Source organism: Neomonachus schauinslandi, chromosome 7 (genome assembly GCF_002201575.2).
Source record: "Neomonachus schauinslandi chromosome 7, ASM220157v2, whole genome shotgun sequence".
Lineage (NCBI taxonomy): Eukaryota > Metazoa > Chordata > Mammalia > Carnivora > Phocidae > Neomonachus > Neomonachus schauinslandi.
Window position 1 is genome coordinate 25,969,868 of NC_058409.1, and position 18,229 is coordinate 25,988,096.

Consider the following 18,229-nt stretch of genomic DNA (forward strand, 5'->3'; position numbering starts at 1 on the left):
AGCTAGGATTTGAACTCGACACCCCCTGAATCCCGAGCTCCTGCTTTTCTCCTTTGGGAGACGCAGGCTTGGAAGTGGAGACACACGGGATCCATGGGCAGGATTGCGTTAATAGCACCTCTCTCCTGCTGCTGCCCCCACCTGTGAGAGCACTGGGCTGGTAAGGTGCAGGTTAGGGTCAGGGCCCTGTCAAAGTCCTCTCTGTCACACTCAGACGCTGGAGGACAGCAAGGATGGCACCTGTGGGTGGCAGAGCATTATTGCCCCATTCAGTCCACGACTTGGGCCACGGGGCTGCTAGTACTCTGCTGCACAGAGGCAGAGAAGTCTGAAGGTCAAGGGCATGTGCTCCTGGACCAGATAAACTTCTTACAAGCACTGCGATCTTGAGCAAATCACTTAACCTCTGTGCTTCCTTTTCCTCATCTGCAAAAGGGAAGCAGCCATCGTGCCCGCTGGCTTAGAAGGGCTGCTCTGCGAGCTTCATGAGGTCCCTGTGTACCGAGGCATCCTCCTCCTTCTGCCACAATGAGTGTTTAGCAATTTACATCCGGGCACCTGTGCTGCTGGTGTCCTCAGGCTCCCTCCTGCACCTCTGCACCCTCTGGACAGAACTTTGCCTGTCCCTGTGGAGCTGGCAGCGAGCAGCCCCGGTGAATCTTTCCATCATCCTGTTCCTGCTGTTAGGGGACACTAGAGTGGGGAGAAGGTCCTGGCTGAGGTCAAGTCTGAGGCAGGAGGCTCCTGGTTGGCTCAGAGGTCTGGATGGTCACGCCCCACCTTAGAGAGCTCATGTTCCCTTGTCTCTGCGGGGCCACCGTGAGATAAGGGGAAACCCAGGGCTCGGCTTAAACAGACTTGGAGTGGGTGGCAGTGGCAGGTGGCCCATGGGATCCCAAGCAGAGGTGGGGACCCTGGTTGGCCTGCAGCTGGGCTGGGAAGCGGGACTTCCTCTCGACTGACATTGGCTCCTTGCCCTTCGCCTCGGGCAGTGAGGCAGCCCAGGTTCCAGACTAACAAGGGACATGGTGGAAAATGCTTTGGGTCCCGAGTCCCAGATCTGTTCTCACATTAGGACTCGGCCCCTGACTAGCTGTGAGACCCAAGGCAGGTGAACAAGCCCCTTGGGGTCCTCCCCTCCAAGAGGAGACCGGAGCAAGCTCTGCCACCCTGGAGTCTGCAGGGTCCAAGGAAATAGTGGGTGGGAAAGCGCTGTCCGCAGGCAAGAGCTCACCCAGACACAAAGGCAGCTCAGTGTGGGCTCAGGGATAAGACCACATGGATTCAAATCCCAGTTCAGCCAGTTATAGCAAGACAAGGCTCTGCGCCTCTGTAGTAAGGAAGCCAATAACTCGGAGCTTCCCGGGGTGTTAGGAACGTGAGCAGAGCCAGTGTTGGTAGAGGAAGGAGCTCAGTGTGGGGAGCTGCCCATCTTACCTTGAAGTAAAATACTGTAGTTGAGATAAAGTTGGTTTATGCTCTTACCTGGAGAAGGACATTGCAGGAGGGAGGGCAGCCCAGCCTAGGACCAGTCACCCTGGGCTGGGCGCGTCTCAGGGACACAGCTCGGAGCCTCCCTGCCCTACTTCTTTTCCACACTCCCCTGGCCACCACCCTTAGGATGTGTCCTCAGTGCTGTCTGAGCTGGCTTGTTTCTAAACTCAGATTGCATGGTCCCTCTGGAACAGTCAGTCTTGTTTCCCCTTTCTGCTCCTCCTCCAGGGTGGGAGTGGATTCTCTGGAGGACCTGAGTTGCCTTGAGTGGAAGCTAGGGCTGAGCAGGCCCTAATCATTGTTCTGGGGCTACTGACCCCCTTGCCCTTCCTCTGTCATCTTTGGCCAGACTCCTGCTCATCTGGAGGCTCTGGGGTCAGGAGGTGGGAGATGCAGCCCCCTGACCCACCCCCAGGGCTCCCGTGGGTGGGTGGGGAGAGAGGGTGAGGCTGGCTGGGGAGAAGGCTAGGGCAGGGCCTTGTTCTCATTCTTCCACTGCAGCAGGGTGAGTATGGGGAGGTAGGTTATCGGGCAGTTTTCTAAGAGACTGAGGATTTCCCGAGCCTCCTGTAAGTATAATGGGGCCTGCCTTTTGTTGCAGATGGAAGAGAAGAGGCGAAAATACTCCATCAGCAGCGACAACTCTGACACCACTGACAGTAAGGCCTTCCATTTGGGGCTCCTGCCAGGAAAGCATTTGAATAATTATCAGGCCCACAGGTCCAAATCGGGGGAGGCTGCCCCATGGTCTCAATGTTGATGAAAGCATAAATCAGGCCAGTCCCTTGTACTCCTAAGAAAGTCCCCACACCTCTGTGGCCTTTTAAGCCTTGCTGTCTTCTTCATCCTACTCCCCTTTCCCCCCTAGGTCTCAGTCCCACATGTTTCGTTCTGGTTAGAAAAGATCATATCCTCTCTGGGTCTTTGCATTTGCTGCTCCTGTTTGCTAGGAACATATCCCTCTCCCTCTGGCCCTTATGTTAAGTCAGGGCTGTGTAGAAATTCTCTACACAACAGACAGAAAACCTGTTAAGTTTTATGATAATTACCTGATATAAGTATCATTTCCTAATTAGCGGTAAGCTCCTTGATAAGAGGGGTCATGTCTGGCTGGTTGCTGTATCCCCAGCTAGATCAGGTACATAATAGGTGTTCAGTAAATGTTTGTGAAAGGAATTAACAAGGGATCTTGGCAGGAGAATCCCAGAGGTAGACTTGTGTATGGGCTGGGTGTGGCAGCTAGATGTCTTGGGGGTCACAGGGATTGTCAAGGAGAAAAGGGGGCTTAGGGAACCTCTTCTCAAATGTGGGGGGAGATAAGGGAGGTTTGCAGAAGACAAGAGCTTTTCTCTGGTACCAGAAGGCAGCTCTTCCCAGATGCCATAGGAACCTGGGCCTGTGTGAGCCGGTCCAGTAAGGAGTTCCGTTCTGCCCTACATAGGAGAGGTGCGCTGCCAGGAGGATCCCGCTTGGCGGTGCACCCTGGGGGGAGCCCACACTGAGGAAGAGGCTGAACTCATTGCCAGGGAGGCTGGGCCTGGAGCCCTGCAGCTCTGCACCTCAGTTTGTTCACGTATGTGGTGAGCAGCTGGGGAGAGCCCCCAAGAGCCTGAGGACAGATGCACCAAGACGGCCAGTCAATCCCAGCCGCTTCCCTACCTCCAGGTCTCATTCACTGCCCTTTAGGATCTGTTTGCTCAGCTTGGCTCTGGTGTCCCACCTGGCCAGCCCTTCCTCCCTGTGGCAGGAGATCACAGCGTCCGGCCCTCTATGGCCACAACCACACTGCCTGTGGCTTGTCTCAATAGAGCCAAGAAGAACCGCATCCTCTGCTTCTAACTTCACTCAGGCACAGGAACCCCTGAGGGCCAGGCACCTGCAAGAGCCGGCGTCTGGGCCGCTGCAGCAGAGTTGGGCCGGGCTGTGGCATACTTCCTTCCCACCAGCCCCCACCACTGTACCCACCCGTGACTACCACTGCTTGGACCCACAGGGTGGAAGCTGCAGTCCTGCAGTCCAGCCAGGGCCTCAGACTCTAGCAGTGATAGCTCATGTTTATGGAGGCCGTGCTCTGGGCCGGGGACTCTGCTAAGCCTTAACAGGCATGGCGTCACTGAATTCTCACAGCTCTTTGCCCCCAGAGAGCTAAAGTCATTTGCCCAGGGTGACAAGCTGATAAATGGGTTTACTTTAGAGCAGCATTCATCCCACTGCCCTTTCATGCCTCTGCCTATCCACTGGGCATCATCCCAGAGTGTATCCATCTGGGGCAGGAATGAAGCGTGGCCACAGAAGGCCTCCTTCTCCAAGGAAGAAGCAGAGGACCAAAGAGGATAAGGGACTTGTCATGGGTCACACAGTAAGCCAATTGTGAGTCCAGGTCACTGCCTTTTATTTCCTAAGCCCCTGTGCTTGGTGAACAGGGGAAGCATTCACATCCCCACTTGTCCCTGGAGAGGTCCAGAGCAGGGACAGGTGCTCACAGAGGTTTCCACCTCCTGAACATTCAAGCCAGAGCCCTTACAGGCTTCCTGTCCTTGGATGGGGATGGGTGGGTGGGTGGTGTCCCTGGCCTTCCAGGGGCCCCTAATGGGCTGTGCTCTCTCTGCAGGTCACGCTACAACTGCATCACGATGCTCCAAACTGCCCAGCAGCACCAAGTCGGGCTGGCCCCGGCAGAACGAAAAGAAGCCCTCGGAGGTGGGTAGTGCCTAGTGTCCGGACAAAGAGGAAGTGGTGGTGGGGAAGGAAGCGACAGGAGCGGAGAACTGTGGAGAGGAAGGGAGGGGACACTGCAGGTGCCTGGGGGAGAGCCCTCCCGGCAGAGGGGACGGGCCCTGCAGAGGCAGGCCAGTGTGGCTAAGTGCAGTGAATGGGAGGAGGGGGTGCGCATGCCAGTGATAACTGTAGGTTGTTGTAAAGACATTCCAGTTGAGCTGAGCAAGAGGAGAAGCCTTTCAAGGATTGTAAGCAGGGTAATGACAGAGTCTGACGCATTAACAAAAGGCCCCACTGGCTGCTGTGAGGAGAATGAAATATGCGGTCAAGGGCGGGAGCCAGGGGGACTTGTCTGCAGTTGTCCAGGAGAGAAGCCACGGTGGCTGAGAGCCGGGTAGGGGCAGTGGAGGAAGAAGCGGTCGGATTTGGCATGTTCTGGAGGCTAAGCCAAGGGCACCAGGATGTGCTGAGACAGGGGTGAGGGCTACGGTCCTAAGGATCATCCGGTTAAGTCATCTGCTCCTTCTGCCCATGTCTTATGTATCTGCATCCTAAGCTTTCCTTACTTGGACCTGGGGTGTTTCTTACGGCACGTAGAGGTAGGTGTTCATGACTTCTAGCTGTGGAGAAGAGCGTGGGGGGTGGGTAGTGTTGGACATGAATGGACATCGTGATCCTGCTTCTTGTGGCCCCTGAGAAATCACATCCTAGGGCCACATCACTCTCTCAGGTCCTCAGTGCATTGCACTGGGCACGGAAGAGGCCCTTTGCACAGATGCGGCTGCAAGAGCATTGAGCCCCCAAGAAGCAGGGGGTTTGAATCTGGCCTTTGAAGGAGACGTTGTTCAGCCTAGCCAGGAGTTGGGCTGGACACTTCACTTTTTTAGTCCTTCTCAGTCTATCTCTTACAATAAGGAAATTGAGTATCCCAGGGTTATAGAGCCAAGACCTGAAGCTGTTGAGGCCAATATTGCCAAGGGTGGGAGGGCCCAGAGTCTTGGAGCAGAGTCCTTGACACGGAGTGGGGGAGGGTATCTTTGTTCTGAGCCTGGAGCCCTCTGTCCCTGCTAACCACAGTCATGGCTTGGGGGCAATCCTGACCAGCAGTAGTTAGCCAGCCCCTTGGGGGCAGTGGGGGCATCTTCCGCAGAACCTTGCATTTGAGAAAAAACTCCCCACATCCTCCCTTGAGCTGGCCTACCCTAGGACTCTCCTTCTGTGTGGGGGGTGGGGAGGGGTGGTTGAGACCTGATGCCTCCCATCCCCATCCACCAACCTAGTGTCCTCCTTTGGCCCCATAGGGGAGGGATGGAGATGGAAGGAGATACCTCCGGGAATGCAGTAAGGACTGGGACGAAAGCTGGGAATTACGCAGGCATGGGGGTTGCTGTTTTGAGGTTCTAAGCACCCTCTTGGACCAGCCCTGCTCAGTAGGTAGATGGATGTGCTCAAGGGTGCTGGGATGCAGGAGGCAGAGTGTGCTATAGGGCTCTGGAGCCTCTGGGACCACCTCTGTGCTCCTCCACCCTCACTCCACCTTGCCTTCCTACCTTCATCTTGAGAGCCACTGAGGCTCCCCAGTTACTATGGTTGCATTAGTAAAACAGTAGCCACTTTTATGTGCCTTCCATGTACCTAGGAGGGAGGAATTCTCTGCCCATTTTGAAGATGAGGAACCTGTCTCAGAATTCAACCTGCCCCTGCTCTCAGTGGCTATTTAGGTTGGAGAAGAGTGGGGAAGTTCTGGGGAACTGCTGGGGCTGGCTGGTTCCCCCCACTCTGCCTGCCCTGCTTTCTCTAAACACCAGGAGGAGGTGGGGCCATTTCTCAAGGCAGAGATCCCAGGGGCAGAGCTGCCATCTGTACCCTGGATAGGCCAGGAGCTGGGAGGAAACAGGTGTAAGTGAAGGCCAAAGGGAAAGAGTGATTTGCATGGGGCTGAAAATTCCCCTATCTCGGGTTTTCCAGCACAGAGCATTTGAACCTTTCTCCACCTAAAAATAGACTCACATCATTGTAGGGGTGCCAATGCCCAGCCCTGCTGGGGATTGGTTGTGCGTGGCCCTGGGTTCGAGCCCAGGGGCCTCTGCAGGCAGCTCTGAGGCCTGCCTGAAGATACCCGCCCTCAAGTCCTGGGCTCCAGGAGGGCTGAGGAAGCCCTCCCTGTCTTGAACTCTCGCCAAGGACAAGCTTTTCCTCCCACAGCAGGCTGGAGTGTAGCCTATGAGGTTTCCCTCGTCCCCTAAGTGAGGAGGCTGAGCCATAGCCGGCATAAATTCCAAGCAGTCGTGGGGCCGAGAGGAAACCATCAATGAAAGCTTCCAAATTATTTGGCTCATGAGAAGGCGGAGATGAAAAGCAAGGATTTGGCGGCAGATAATGTTTGCACTAAATCTCCTCGCTGGGCTGTTCCCCTCTCTTTCTGTGAAAGGGTTGGGGAGGAGGGCCTTTATAGTTTGCTGGGCCTGCGGGCAGAGGGCTTTGGTCACCGTGGTGGAAGGGGATCTGTGAGTCCCATCTATCCAGTCTCTGGAGTAAGACCTCTGTGGGGTGGCTGTCAGGCTGGTCACACAGTGTGCTCCTAGTCTGACCCAGGGTCCCAGCCAGGATGCCTGTAAATTGATGAGCATGGTGTAGTCCTCTCCCTGGTGGGGAGCCCATGGTTCCCTTTGTCTCTTCATTTCCCACCGTGGACAGTGATGGCCTGGGGGATTTGATGGCCTGGAGGCCTTAGCATAGCAGCAGCACCAGCATGTAGTGGAGCCAAAAGCCGCAGTAAGGGCTGGGCTTGGGTTTACGCCAGACCGGCAGCCGCCCCTGTGATGACCTGCCAGGGGCCGCCTTTCTGAGTGCACCTGAGGGTATAGATCTAGGGGCTCCCTCTATACCGGCAGTGAGGTGCTATAGGGCAGGAAAAACAGTGCTCTGACCAGGAGTCAGGACCCTGGACAGGGCCCAGCCCATGAGGCCCAGCTTCCCTTCTGGCCTTTAACCAGTGGGTGGCCTCCCTCAGCCAGTGTGAAAGGGGGTGGGGGAATCCAGGCCTCAGTACTGGAGCTGAAGGGACAGGCCCAGGGATTTCTGGGAGACTGAGTTTTTGGTAGAAGTGCACCAAGTCCAAAGTCAGCCGCAGGATCCCCTTTGGCAGTAGAGGAAAAAGATAGCGTTGACCCCAAGGACATGTGCTACTCCCTTCGAAGCCCTGCTCTGCCTGCCTGCGGGATCCCAACAAAGCTGAGATGTGTCCCTTAGGGCTTGAATCGGCAGGCAGGAAAGGGATTCGCCTGCCCTGGGAAGGTGGTGCTTGTATATAAACCATGCCGAGGCCTTGGGTTTCTGGCCTGGCTTGTCTGACCAGATGGCATAACCATTATTGGTGCTTACCACTTTGTGGGTCCTATCTCTGAGAATCTGATGGAATCACGAAGGTTATTCTTCTAAATACTAATACCAGGCCCCCATCCTACCTCACCCCCAGAAATTCTGACTTAAATGGTCTGGAGTGGGACCCCAGGTATCTATACTTTTTTTAAAGCCCCTTTTTTGGAAGCCAGGTTTAAGAACTGCGGCCACAGAGCTTTCTCCTTACTTTGCTGAGATGGGAGGTCCTGGCTTGATCATCCCTGGAAGGACCCCGAGGTTGAAGGACGGAAGGGGAGCTTTCCAGCCTGGTGCAGTGATCTGAGCAAAGGCAGGGAGTGTGGGTGAAGGCGGTCCCCCAGCTGTTCCCCCCCTACCCCCCCACTGACCAGTTTCTTCCAAACCATCAGCCTGGCCGGGGTGTGAAGGACAGTTCAGGAGGAGACCTGAGGCCGGCCCCGTGGGTTGGAGGTTGCTGTTTTAGGCCATGTCTTCCTCAGGCCTGGGGCAGAAGGGCAGGCCAAACGTTGGGGGTTTCCCCTGGGCAGGGTTTTCAGGAAGTCTGAGTCCCCGGAAGTCAGCCAGTGGCAGGGACATAGGTCTTCAGGACCCAAGAGCTGCTGACAGTGATTAAACTCAACAAGCGCTTGAGGGCACCTAACAGGCCCAGCTGGGTGCGGGGGGTTGGGGGGAAGGCACAGAAGATGCAGACCCTGTCCCCAGGGAGCTGGTCCTTGGGTAGCAGGATGCAGGTGCTACACAGGGAACTGTCTGTTATGGGCGGTACGGCTAGCTTTGCCACTGAGGAGCTCTGTGACTGTTCGTCCCTGAGGCTTGTGGAGCCCGAAGGTGGAGGAAGTGAGTGGAGGTGCAAGCTGGCCTCCCTGGGATCGAAGCCTTGATAGTCCCAGAACGGGGTGGGCAGGAGTTGGGATCCAACTGTCCGTTTCCTTTGTAGGCCCTGGTGACAAATTAGTATATCCCTAGATGAGAGAATGGGGCCTCTTTGTAGTTTCCACAGGGGCCCTTCACCATGCTCAGCGTCTTGCCCTTGGGGACAGGGCCTGGGAGAAAAAGGTGATCCTTGTGAATGAGCAGTCTCTCTCACCACTGGGGTGTCCCCCAGACCCAGGGTCCATGAAAGTTCCTATATAAGTTCCCCCCTAGAAAAGGCAGCAAGTGAAGAGTGAGGATGCAGCTTATTGGCTTGACCTGTTGCTTTTAAAAAAACGGGAGCCTTCTATCCTGGGTGCAGGCATGGGGGGCCAGAATGTGTTGGGGTGCAAAACCACAGGATAAAGAGGATGCCTACCTGGAGGAGCACAGGTGCTATCCAGGTGTTTGAAATAACATATTTTATATAAAAGCAGCGATGGCGTATGTTGTGGGAAAAGGCAAAATGCCGACAAGCTTGAGAGATAAAATACGAGAAATCCAGAAAGGTTTTATGCTTGCCCTGTGGTTTCAAGCCATGTTTCTAGCCAACAGTGCCACTGCTGCCCCGTGGGGTGGGTGGGCGGTGAGGGAGAGCCCTTCCACTGGGCCAAGCGCCTGCTTTCTTAGACTCCCGCTGCCTTCCTTTGGGGTGGGGGGCAGAATCCGCTTCCAGTATAGTTAGAAGCATTGCTGTTCCTGCCAGCTGGAAAGTCCTCCTGGCCTCTGGGTCTTGTCTTGCAAAAGAAATGTGTGTAATAAATTCTTTTAAAGAGCAGGAAGTGCTGTTATCCTTGTGAAAGAGAAAGAGGGTGTGTGTTTGAGAGACAGAGGGAGAAGTCTGACCAAATTAGCCTAGTGGTAGCTTGAATGGGGCTGGGCAGAAGGTGGCTATGTTCAGAGCCCTTCTCTGGTGTTTTATGACTAATGTAAGTAAGTTTGCTCTTGGCTGAGATACTCTTTTTTTTTTTTTTTTTCTTTTTAAGATTTATTTATTTATTTGAGAGAGAGAACCGGCAGGGGTGGGTGGAGGGGAGAGGAGAGAAAGAGAGAATCCCAAGCAGGCTCCGTGTTGAGCAGAGCCCAACACAGGGCTCGATCTCATGACCATAAGATCAGGACCTGAGGTGAAACCAGTAGTCGGAGCCTTAGCTGACTGCGCCACCCTGGCACCCCTGGCTGAGATACTCTTTATCAGGTTTCCAGCCCAGAAGAGATGTTTTTGTTTTTGTTTTAAAATTTTATTTATTTATTTGAGAGAGAGAGTGAGTGAGAGCGAGTACGAGAGGGAGGAGGGCAGAGGAAGAAGCAGACTGCCACTGAGGGGGGAGCCCGATGTGGGGCTTGATCCCAGGACACTGGGATCATGACCTGAGCCGAAGGCAGACGCTTAACCAACTGAGCCACCCAGGTGACCTTCCTCCCCCAGGAGAGATTTCTTAAAAGACGAAATACCTGGCTGATTCCCAGGCAATAATGTTGCAGTGGTTGAAATATAGTGCAGACCTCAAATAAGTGGTTTATTTCTTTGAGTCTCAGTTTTTCTATCTGTAAAATGGGGATAATACGGATTAGGTGGGGTTATGTGTATATATACATGTATATTGTATATATTTAAAGCATTTAGCATAGCACCTGATTTAACAGGACAATTACTTCTCAAAATTAGCTTGTTGTTCCTAACGAGATTGAAGTGCTCAGAAAAACAATTGTGATTTAAAATGAGATATTCGGTAGCAGTTCCATTTGGCAGACCCCCAAACATCCTCAGGGGGATTCAGAGCAAGATGCCAGTCTTAGCTTTATGTTGGGACTTGTAGTGTGGACAGAGGTCAAGGAGAGGCTGTCTTGGCCAAAGCTGTTTTCATTGACTTTGGGACCCTGACCAAGACCAATTCCTAAAGTCCACCTGGAAGAATCTTTGGGGCCAGCCTCCTGCCTCTACTCTCCCTACTAGGCAGGATAGGAAGTTTCAGAGTTTAGTCCTACTTCAGACAAATCCTGGGGCTCATTCATTGATTTGCTGAGCACCTGCTGCATGCTAGGCACGGTGCCACAGACAGGTCCAGTGATGAACAGGACACATGTAGGCTCCGCTTCTCCTCAGCTGAATTACTGGAGGAGATGGACATCCGACAAATAATTACACAAATAATCCTATTTTGTAATTGTGATAAGCGGTGGAGCCTTTCCTTAAATAATTAAACTTCCTCTTGGTGTCTCTTGGTCTGAAATACGCTGTGATACAATAATTCACGCTTGAGAAAAGGAAGCAGAGACCAAGGTCCCAGGATGAGATGTTCAGGTGACATCCACAAATCTCGTGATCACGTATGAGAACTCGGTGCATGGCCCAGGGAAAATTGCCTGTGGTCATTAGCTTTGCTTTTGGAGGTCATGTCAGACTCCGGTGATAGTTTCTGGCAGAGCCTGTTTTGGGTTGTTCCTGGGGAATTAGGTGTGGAAAACCAGACAGACTGTTCTGTGATTGTCGTCTTCAGTCTGGGGAAGAGGAACTGAAGGTCAGGGCTATGTATGTGTCCCCACGTCTGCACAGAGCAGCGTCGTCAGCTCCTTCCGGAGCTGCACTGGCTTCCCGTCACTCAGATCGGTTATTACATCTGAGTTTTAGACCTTTAAACATTCTCCATACTGTTTGAAGAAGCTACAATTAACATCTCCCAAGCAGCTCAGCAGAACTTGGTTGCTAGGCAGCAGACCTTTAAAGACAATTTGTCATTTTCTGCCATAGGAGAGAAAAAATAGTAAACATTCACGTTTTTAGAAAATTACTTGTTTTCCAACTTCCAACTTTTCTAGCCATGGGTGAGGCCTCTGGTTCATCAGTGTCCATTTTATTCTTTATTCAGTTTTCATAAATAATTCAGAGGCGTTTTAGGAGAATAATTGAGCCTTTTTCAAGCTTAACCTCTGGCAGTTTAAAACAAAAAGGATGTTTGGGTGACAGTTGGGTTGCCATATTTGTGGACAGGTTTTATATAAATGTACAGAGCCTCCTTTGGAAGGTACGGAGTACCCAGCTGTACGTAGCCTTGGGCAGCACCCCAGGAAGGTGGCAGATCCGTGGAAGACTCTTGAGCCATTCAGCCTTTGTTTAGTGCCTCCCAAGTGCTAGGCCCCATGCGCACTGTTGGGCTCCAGCCTGTGGCCCAGCCAGACCTCACTGAGCTTACCTCCTTCTTGTGGGGGCTACATGGTAGGAAACAAGGCGATTCCAATACAGGGGCAGTGGGAGATCAGAGGAAGCCCAGAACCCAGCCTGGGATCAGGGAAGGTTTCCCAGAGCAGATGTGGATGGGACCAAGCCCTCCAAGATAAAACAGGCTGGCACCACTTTGGCAAGAGAGAAGAGCATCCCAGCAGGTTGCTCCTCTGTGCCAAGGGTCAAAAGTGCTCCACAGACTGATGTGTATCTGTGTGGCCACAGGGCCTGGCAGGCCCTGCAGCTCAGCCTGAGGGAAGATGGTGGAAAGCCACCGAAGGGCTTGAAATTTGCAAAGGCCACCATCAGATTTGCATATTCCAGCCTTTGGGGAAGCTATGTGATTTGGCTTCAGTACGGGCATTGAGCACGTGGCCAAAAGGGGCAGGCAGGTTGTGGGGGAGAGCTGTTTGGCTCCAGAGTTTGTGGCCTGGGATCTTTTGCCACTTTGAACATGTAGGACCTGGTGTAGGCTATTTAACTAACCTTAGGTTAGCGTCCCAGAATAGGGATGATGGCAGCATTGGCCTCAGAGAGGTGGTGTAGGGACTAATACTGAATCAATTCAAGAACATCCCGTAGACTGGTACTGGATACACGGTGCTCTTTAAGTGTTGGCTGCTACCATCATGATAGTGCTCCCCTTCCTGCATTTCCATCAGTCCCCTGCCCAAAAGGGCCACCTGTGTCCAGTCTTCCACCTGTTCCCTGAGTGACCTAGGATGAAACACGCACCTCTCTTGGGGCTAGACTCTTTCCCCTCTCTCTCCCTCCCTCCCTCCTTCCCTCTTTCCCTCCCTCTCCCTCTCCCCCTCTCTTCTTATCCTCCTCTCTCTCCTTCCCTCCCTCCCTCTCTCCCTCTCCTTCCTAAATCTTTCTGATCCACTTGAGCCTGGGATCCCTTCCTTCCTGCTGAGTTCTCAGTGCCATGCCTGTTCCGAACTCAGGGCCACCTCTCCCCTGCTGGTGGGGCTTGACATTGTGGTCTCTCAGTCTCCAGCTTGGGTAGTGCACTGGTCCTTAGGCTTCGAGCCCTGCAGACCAGAGGCTGCGTGTTGCTCTAGTTAGGTCCCCGTGTTTGGGGAGCTCTACGTGTATCCTTGAGGTACCTCACCTTGTTGATGGGGGTTCAGAAAAGCACTGTGGAGGAGCCAGCTGGGGGCCTCCGACTCCTTGGGTAATTTCCCAGAGAGGCCCTTTCATTCATTCATTCACTCTTTCAGTCACTATTTTCTGAGCACCTACTATGTGGCAGTGGTCATGCCAGGCACTGAGAACGTAGCAGACAACAGGATTGCTGGAGGGGGGTGGGGGGAGATGGCAAAAAAAAATAGCAACAGGTGGACACCAGTTAATTGTTGGGGTGTAAGTGCTGGGAAGCGAGGGAGGAAGACGGAGTGGAAGGGGCCTTTGTGGGACACTTGGCACTCCCTGAGTCAGGGTGATCGGGATAGCCCAGGATGAGGGAATAGCAATCACTTTCAGGCTTACCTGTGCATCTCTGGAGGGGCGCCTAGTGACGGTAGTGAAGGGGTGATTTCCGGGGCAAGATGATGGGTTGTCCCAGGTGGGAGGCTTCCCGTGGCATCAGAGGGACAGGGCTTTGGTCTGGACCCCACTTGGTTTACTGGGATCAAGAGAACTTGGAGGCCCTGATGAGTCCACTGTGGGTTCAGTTCACCCCACCAGGTCCCGCCTCAGCTCCAGAAGGAAATAACCAAGTCCCGGTCCTGCTGGGCTCGGCTAGGAAAGGCCCAAGCCAGGAGAGGGAGACTTGGGAAGAACAGCACAGAAGCACCCACTACCTGAGTTTGTGTTCTTGTATCAGCCATCTTAACCGCTTGTTAATAAGATATGCAAATTATCGGGGCTGTGAAATCTTCACCGCATTTCATCCTCTGCTTAATTAGCATTTAATCGTAATCTCATTTTAATTTTTTCACACTGGCACCCTAATTAAATGTTAGGGTGTTAGTCTTAACAATTAAATTATATTGGCAAATAGAGTCTTCAGGAAACTTGACCTTTTCCAAACCAGGGCCCTGTCTAGCCAGATGCAAATGTTAATTAGATTTCTGGAAGATGCTGCCTTGAGTCCCCTTAGTGCACCCATTTCAGTTGTTTCCTCATTGTTGTGGCCCTCGATTCAAATGAGACACACACAGCCAGTGAGTTGGGCCCCTGGCAGGCAGAGGTTAGCACTGACCGGGTTGGTCATGGGCCTCTGGAAGGCCAGTGAAGCTGGTTTTTCTGGGGAGGGAGAGATTTGTTGGAGTTTGGTCTGAGGCCTGCAGTGCTCTTGGAAGTGGTTTCTCAACTTGTGATTCTCGTTTGATAATCCCTGGGAAAGTGGGTGCCTAAACAAGTCAAGTAGTAATCTGGAGCTGCTACCAAGACCTGCAGCAGCTCTTTGTGGGAGGCCACAGTGAGGTCAGGCAACGGGGAGGGAGGGGCATTGCCGGTGTTGGCTGGGCTTGCAGATTGTTCTGGGGTGGGAGGACGGAGGGGGTCGATGGGGACAGACAGAACATTGAGTGAGCCGTTGCCCAGAAGAAAACCAGAGCATGAGGGTGCACACATTCATGGCCTGGCTCTGAGAAGATTTGGATGGGCTTTACTGAGAAAAAAATGCAGCCCTATCCTCCTCTTACTCTCTCACACACAGAAGACCGCCCTGTGTTGCCCCGGCTGAGGAGGGGACACGGTATCCTTGTTCTTAAGGGACGCTGGGGACCCTGACCCATGGGAAGTTGTCTGTAAGCTGTGCTGGGGCCTGCCTCTCCCTCAGCTGTTTACATAAGGTCCTGGCCTTTCCTTTGCCTAGGTTGGTGGCCTGCCCTGCTTCGCACCTCCCCTCGAGCAGGAACATAATTCTAAACCTGTGGAAATGCCCCGAGCAGTCAGTCCCTTAATGGCAGTAATGCCTTCACAGAAGCCTTTCTACAGTCTAGTTTTTCCCCTTTTTCCTTTCCCTCTGAGGTCCACTACCATCCGTCATTCAAGCTCTGTCCTTTAACAGATCAGAACACAGGTGAATTCAGTTCAACACATTTACCCAACATCTCCTGTGTGCAGAGCCCTGTGCTGACTTCAGAGAAGATGTGTCATTGTCATGATTTCCTTTGCTTTGGCTTCTTACTCCTAAGTAAGTGGGCAGAAAGCCCACTCAAGTTGCCTTTGCATCTTCCTGCCCTGGCTGTGGAGCAGACCACCCTGAGGCACTCTTTCCTCTCCTACTCCTGACAGGTTTTCCGGACAGACTTGATCACAGCCATGAAGATCCCAGACTCCTGCCAGCTCAGCCCGGATGACTACTACATCCTGGCGGACCCATGGCGACAGGAATGGGAGAAGGGCGTGCAGGTGCCCGCGGGGGCAGAGGCTATTCCAGAGCCCGTGGTGAGGTAAGCCAGGAGGCCCTAAACAGGGGAGGCCGGGGCAAGGGAACTTTGTAGCCTCTCTCTATTCCGTCTTAGATTCTTTGGTCCCATCAACCACTGAAAAATTCCAGAAATACTGGCAGTTTATCTTTGAGGCTGAGGGCCTGGGCTTGGGCTCAGCTCTAGAGCCAGATGGCTCGGGTTCAAATTGCCACTCCCATTGACTGGGACCTTGGGCCAGAAATGTAATCTCCCTGGGCCTCGGTTTCCTTGTCTGTGAAATGAGAGTGGTAACAATACCACCTACTTCGTATGGTGGTTGAGATGACAAGGGCAGCGACGCGTGGGAGACACTTGGCACAGGGCCTGGCACACACCAGCGCTCGGTAGAAACTGGCCATGGATTAGCTTGATGTCAATCCAAATTGCATCCCATGAGCAGATCTTATCAGGGAAATCTCCAGGCTTCTAAACAATCTCTAAGACAGGAATAAGCCATGCTGTTGACTTCTTAAACCTTTTTAAGGAGTTCTGAGTGGGAGGGAGTTGAATGCTGGCACACAGCAGATGCTCAGGAAGCAGTGGTTGTGACCACCCTCAGGAGGGTTCCCTGCCAGGGGTCAGGGCTGGGTCAGGGTGCATCCTCTCTAGGCTTTGTAGCCTTCTGGTCTTGTGGATTGGAGAGACCCCTGGTGCATCTTGGCCATGGCCCTTGCCTCCAGTGACAGAGCTCAGCCAAGTGCTTCTTTCTGCACCCTGGGAAAAACCCCTAAATCTTGTCTCTGGGCTGAGGGACCTGAGGTCCTGGCCTCCCTGGCCCACCAGCACACTTGGCCTTGGCAGCCCCGTGGCTCTCGGTTAGGTGCATTTTGACCAGGTCTGGGGCAAAGATTGCAGCCTTCATCACCCTTGACATTGGCACCGTTGCTTGCTGGCAGCCACACCTATGAGTGGCTCACAGACCCCCCAGTGCCCAGCTGGTGCCAGGCCTGTGCTGGGCATGGGATTACAGAGGCAAATCAGACTCTGAACCCTGCTTAGGTGCTCTGTGAGGATTGGGTGCTGGGCAGGGCTCATCTTGTGGCTCCAGAGGGCTGAGTGCCTGCCAGCTCTTGGTGTCAGGCCCTCTGAGGATCAGGGGAGCTCTAGGGTTCTCTGGAAGGGAGAATATGTGGGGTTTGCAGAGGGAATGTATTCTCTAAACATGGATTAAGCTCCTAGCCAATTTCACACCTTCATCTAGGCAGACTAAAGAACTATTACTAACCTATTTGAGCCAGGTTTCTCCTCTGTAAAACGGGGCTAGTAACAGTAGCTGCCCAATGGTGTAGTGGGGATTAAATGCGAATACACATGGCAAGGGCCCAGGGCAGTGAAGGGGCGGGACAGGCCAGCAGCTGGGCAGAGAGGTGAGTCCTGTTGAGGCTTGGCCCAGCTGTCTGTCCTCTCTCCTTGATGTCAATGTCAGGTGGTTCCGGAAACATCCAATGGCCTGGGTAATTAATTGCAGATGCTTCCACACCAGTAGCGTGGCTTCTGTCTGCCGGCGCAGTGCTTTATCTGTTGACATCAAGAGGAGAGCACGCGTTCAGACAGCTCTGGCTCAACGAGGTGCATTCCCCGCTATGCACGGCTGCTCTAAGCTGACAGGAGCCAGGCATTCCTGGCCCGTCCGTGCTCTCTGGAGAGGACAGACTAGAGGCAGGGAGGGCTTGGAGAAGGCTCCCCTGTCTCCCTCCAGCCCAGTCCCTCCATCTCTCTGGGCACCTCCCACTGCAAGCCAGTGCACCAGCCAGCCCGGTCAGAATTGTTACAGCAGCTCTTCCTGAGAATTTGCTGGGCTGAGCCTGTTAACGTTCATCTTCTCATTTAATTAGCATACCGGCCCTAGAAGTACATCTTACTGTCCTGATATGATAGATGAGGAAGCTGGGAAATTCTGGGGAATTCCCTGCGTGACCGCCAGGGCCTAGGGGGCTGGGCCAGGAAGTCCCAAGCCACGAGAACAAGCCCGGGTTGCCCCTGTGAGGCCCAGAGAGAGCCCGTGCCCCGATCACACTGACGCCCTCCCCCCGCTGCCACCCCGGCCCCTTCCGCCTCCCGCTTTTCCTCCAGTCTCCCCTGGCCCGTGGGCACGTCTGCCCACCTCATGGTCTGAAATTTATCTGGGTAATGAGAACCTGTCTCACCCCCTGATTGTGAATTGAGTAATGGTCTATGCTGCTGCCTCTCTGTGTGGCCAAAAGACTCAACCCAGGGCAAAACCAACCTCTGGTGTGGGTGTCATCTTTTGGAGTAGAGACCCTCCCCCAGGTCCCAGCCGAGCCATCCACTTCCTCCAGCTGACCTCTGTCCTGCTGGCTACAGTTGAGACCGAGTCCTTGGCCTAGGGTCAGGTCAGCCCACGCCTGGTAGGATAGCTTCTGCCAGAGCCAGGGCCAGAAGAGGCATCACGGATGAAGATGAGGGCCCCAGGAAGCACAGGAAATGCCTTTTCTGGTGTGAGCCCCTGAACCCTAGAGTCTCTGAGAAAGAAAGGAACGTGATCTTGGCCCCAAGAGGTCTGGCCAGGGGGCAGCTGACTGACCATACAGGTGTAGGCGGTGAGGCCAGTAGGCAGTGGGACAAAGCTTATATCCAAAATCTGACTGAGCCTACGCCGGGAGCACAAACAAAGCGGAGTCAAGACAAAATTAATCTATGTTTTTAAAAGAATGTGTTAATTCCAATAAGACCCTCAGGGGATTTTGTAGGACTAAGAGTATCAGCACTGCATCCATTTGGAATGACCTATTTTACAGGAGGATGGAGGGAGTCACACCATTTGTCCTTACCTGAGGTCTTCCTTGATCTGGGCCTCCCACGTGGCACCAAGCACTTGCCCTCACTCCTGCGCCCTTCAACCTCCCTCTGACCCTCTCCTCCTGGTCTGGAGGCCATTTTTGCCTTCCTGCCCCTCTGGCTGACACGCGGGGCCCGCCCTGGAGCCTGGGAGTCCTCCCATAGCTCAGCCGTGTCTCTGGGCCACCCTGCCTTCCCCTCCCCAGTCGGCGCTGAGTCACAACCCCCGGCAGCCCTGCCTTTGACCCCAGGAGGCCTCTCGGGCCAGTGAGGGGCCTCT

The 18,229-nt window shown here is 53.7% G+C and overlaps 1 protein-coding gene across 5 annotated transcripts in view; it reads left to right on the forward strand.

Annotated features, from left to right (window-relative positions):
* JADE2 (jade family PHD finger 2) overlaps nt 1-18,229 on the forward strand; it is a 52,211-nt gene that overhangs the window by 8,343 nt on the left and 25,639 nt on the right. For all 5 annotated transcript variants that reach the window (XM_021701806.2, XM_021701805.2, XM_021701804.2 and 2 more), the window contains 3 exons: nt 2,096-2,153; nt 4,106-4,194; nt 14,975-15,132. In XM_021701806.2, the coding sequence (XP_021557481.1) occupies nt 2,096-2,153; nt 4,106-4,194; nt 14,975-15,132 (305 nt within the window). The remainder of the gene's footprint in view (nt 1-2,095; nt 2,154-4,105; nt 4,195-14,974; nt 15,133-18,229) is intronic.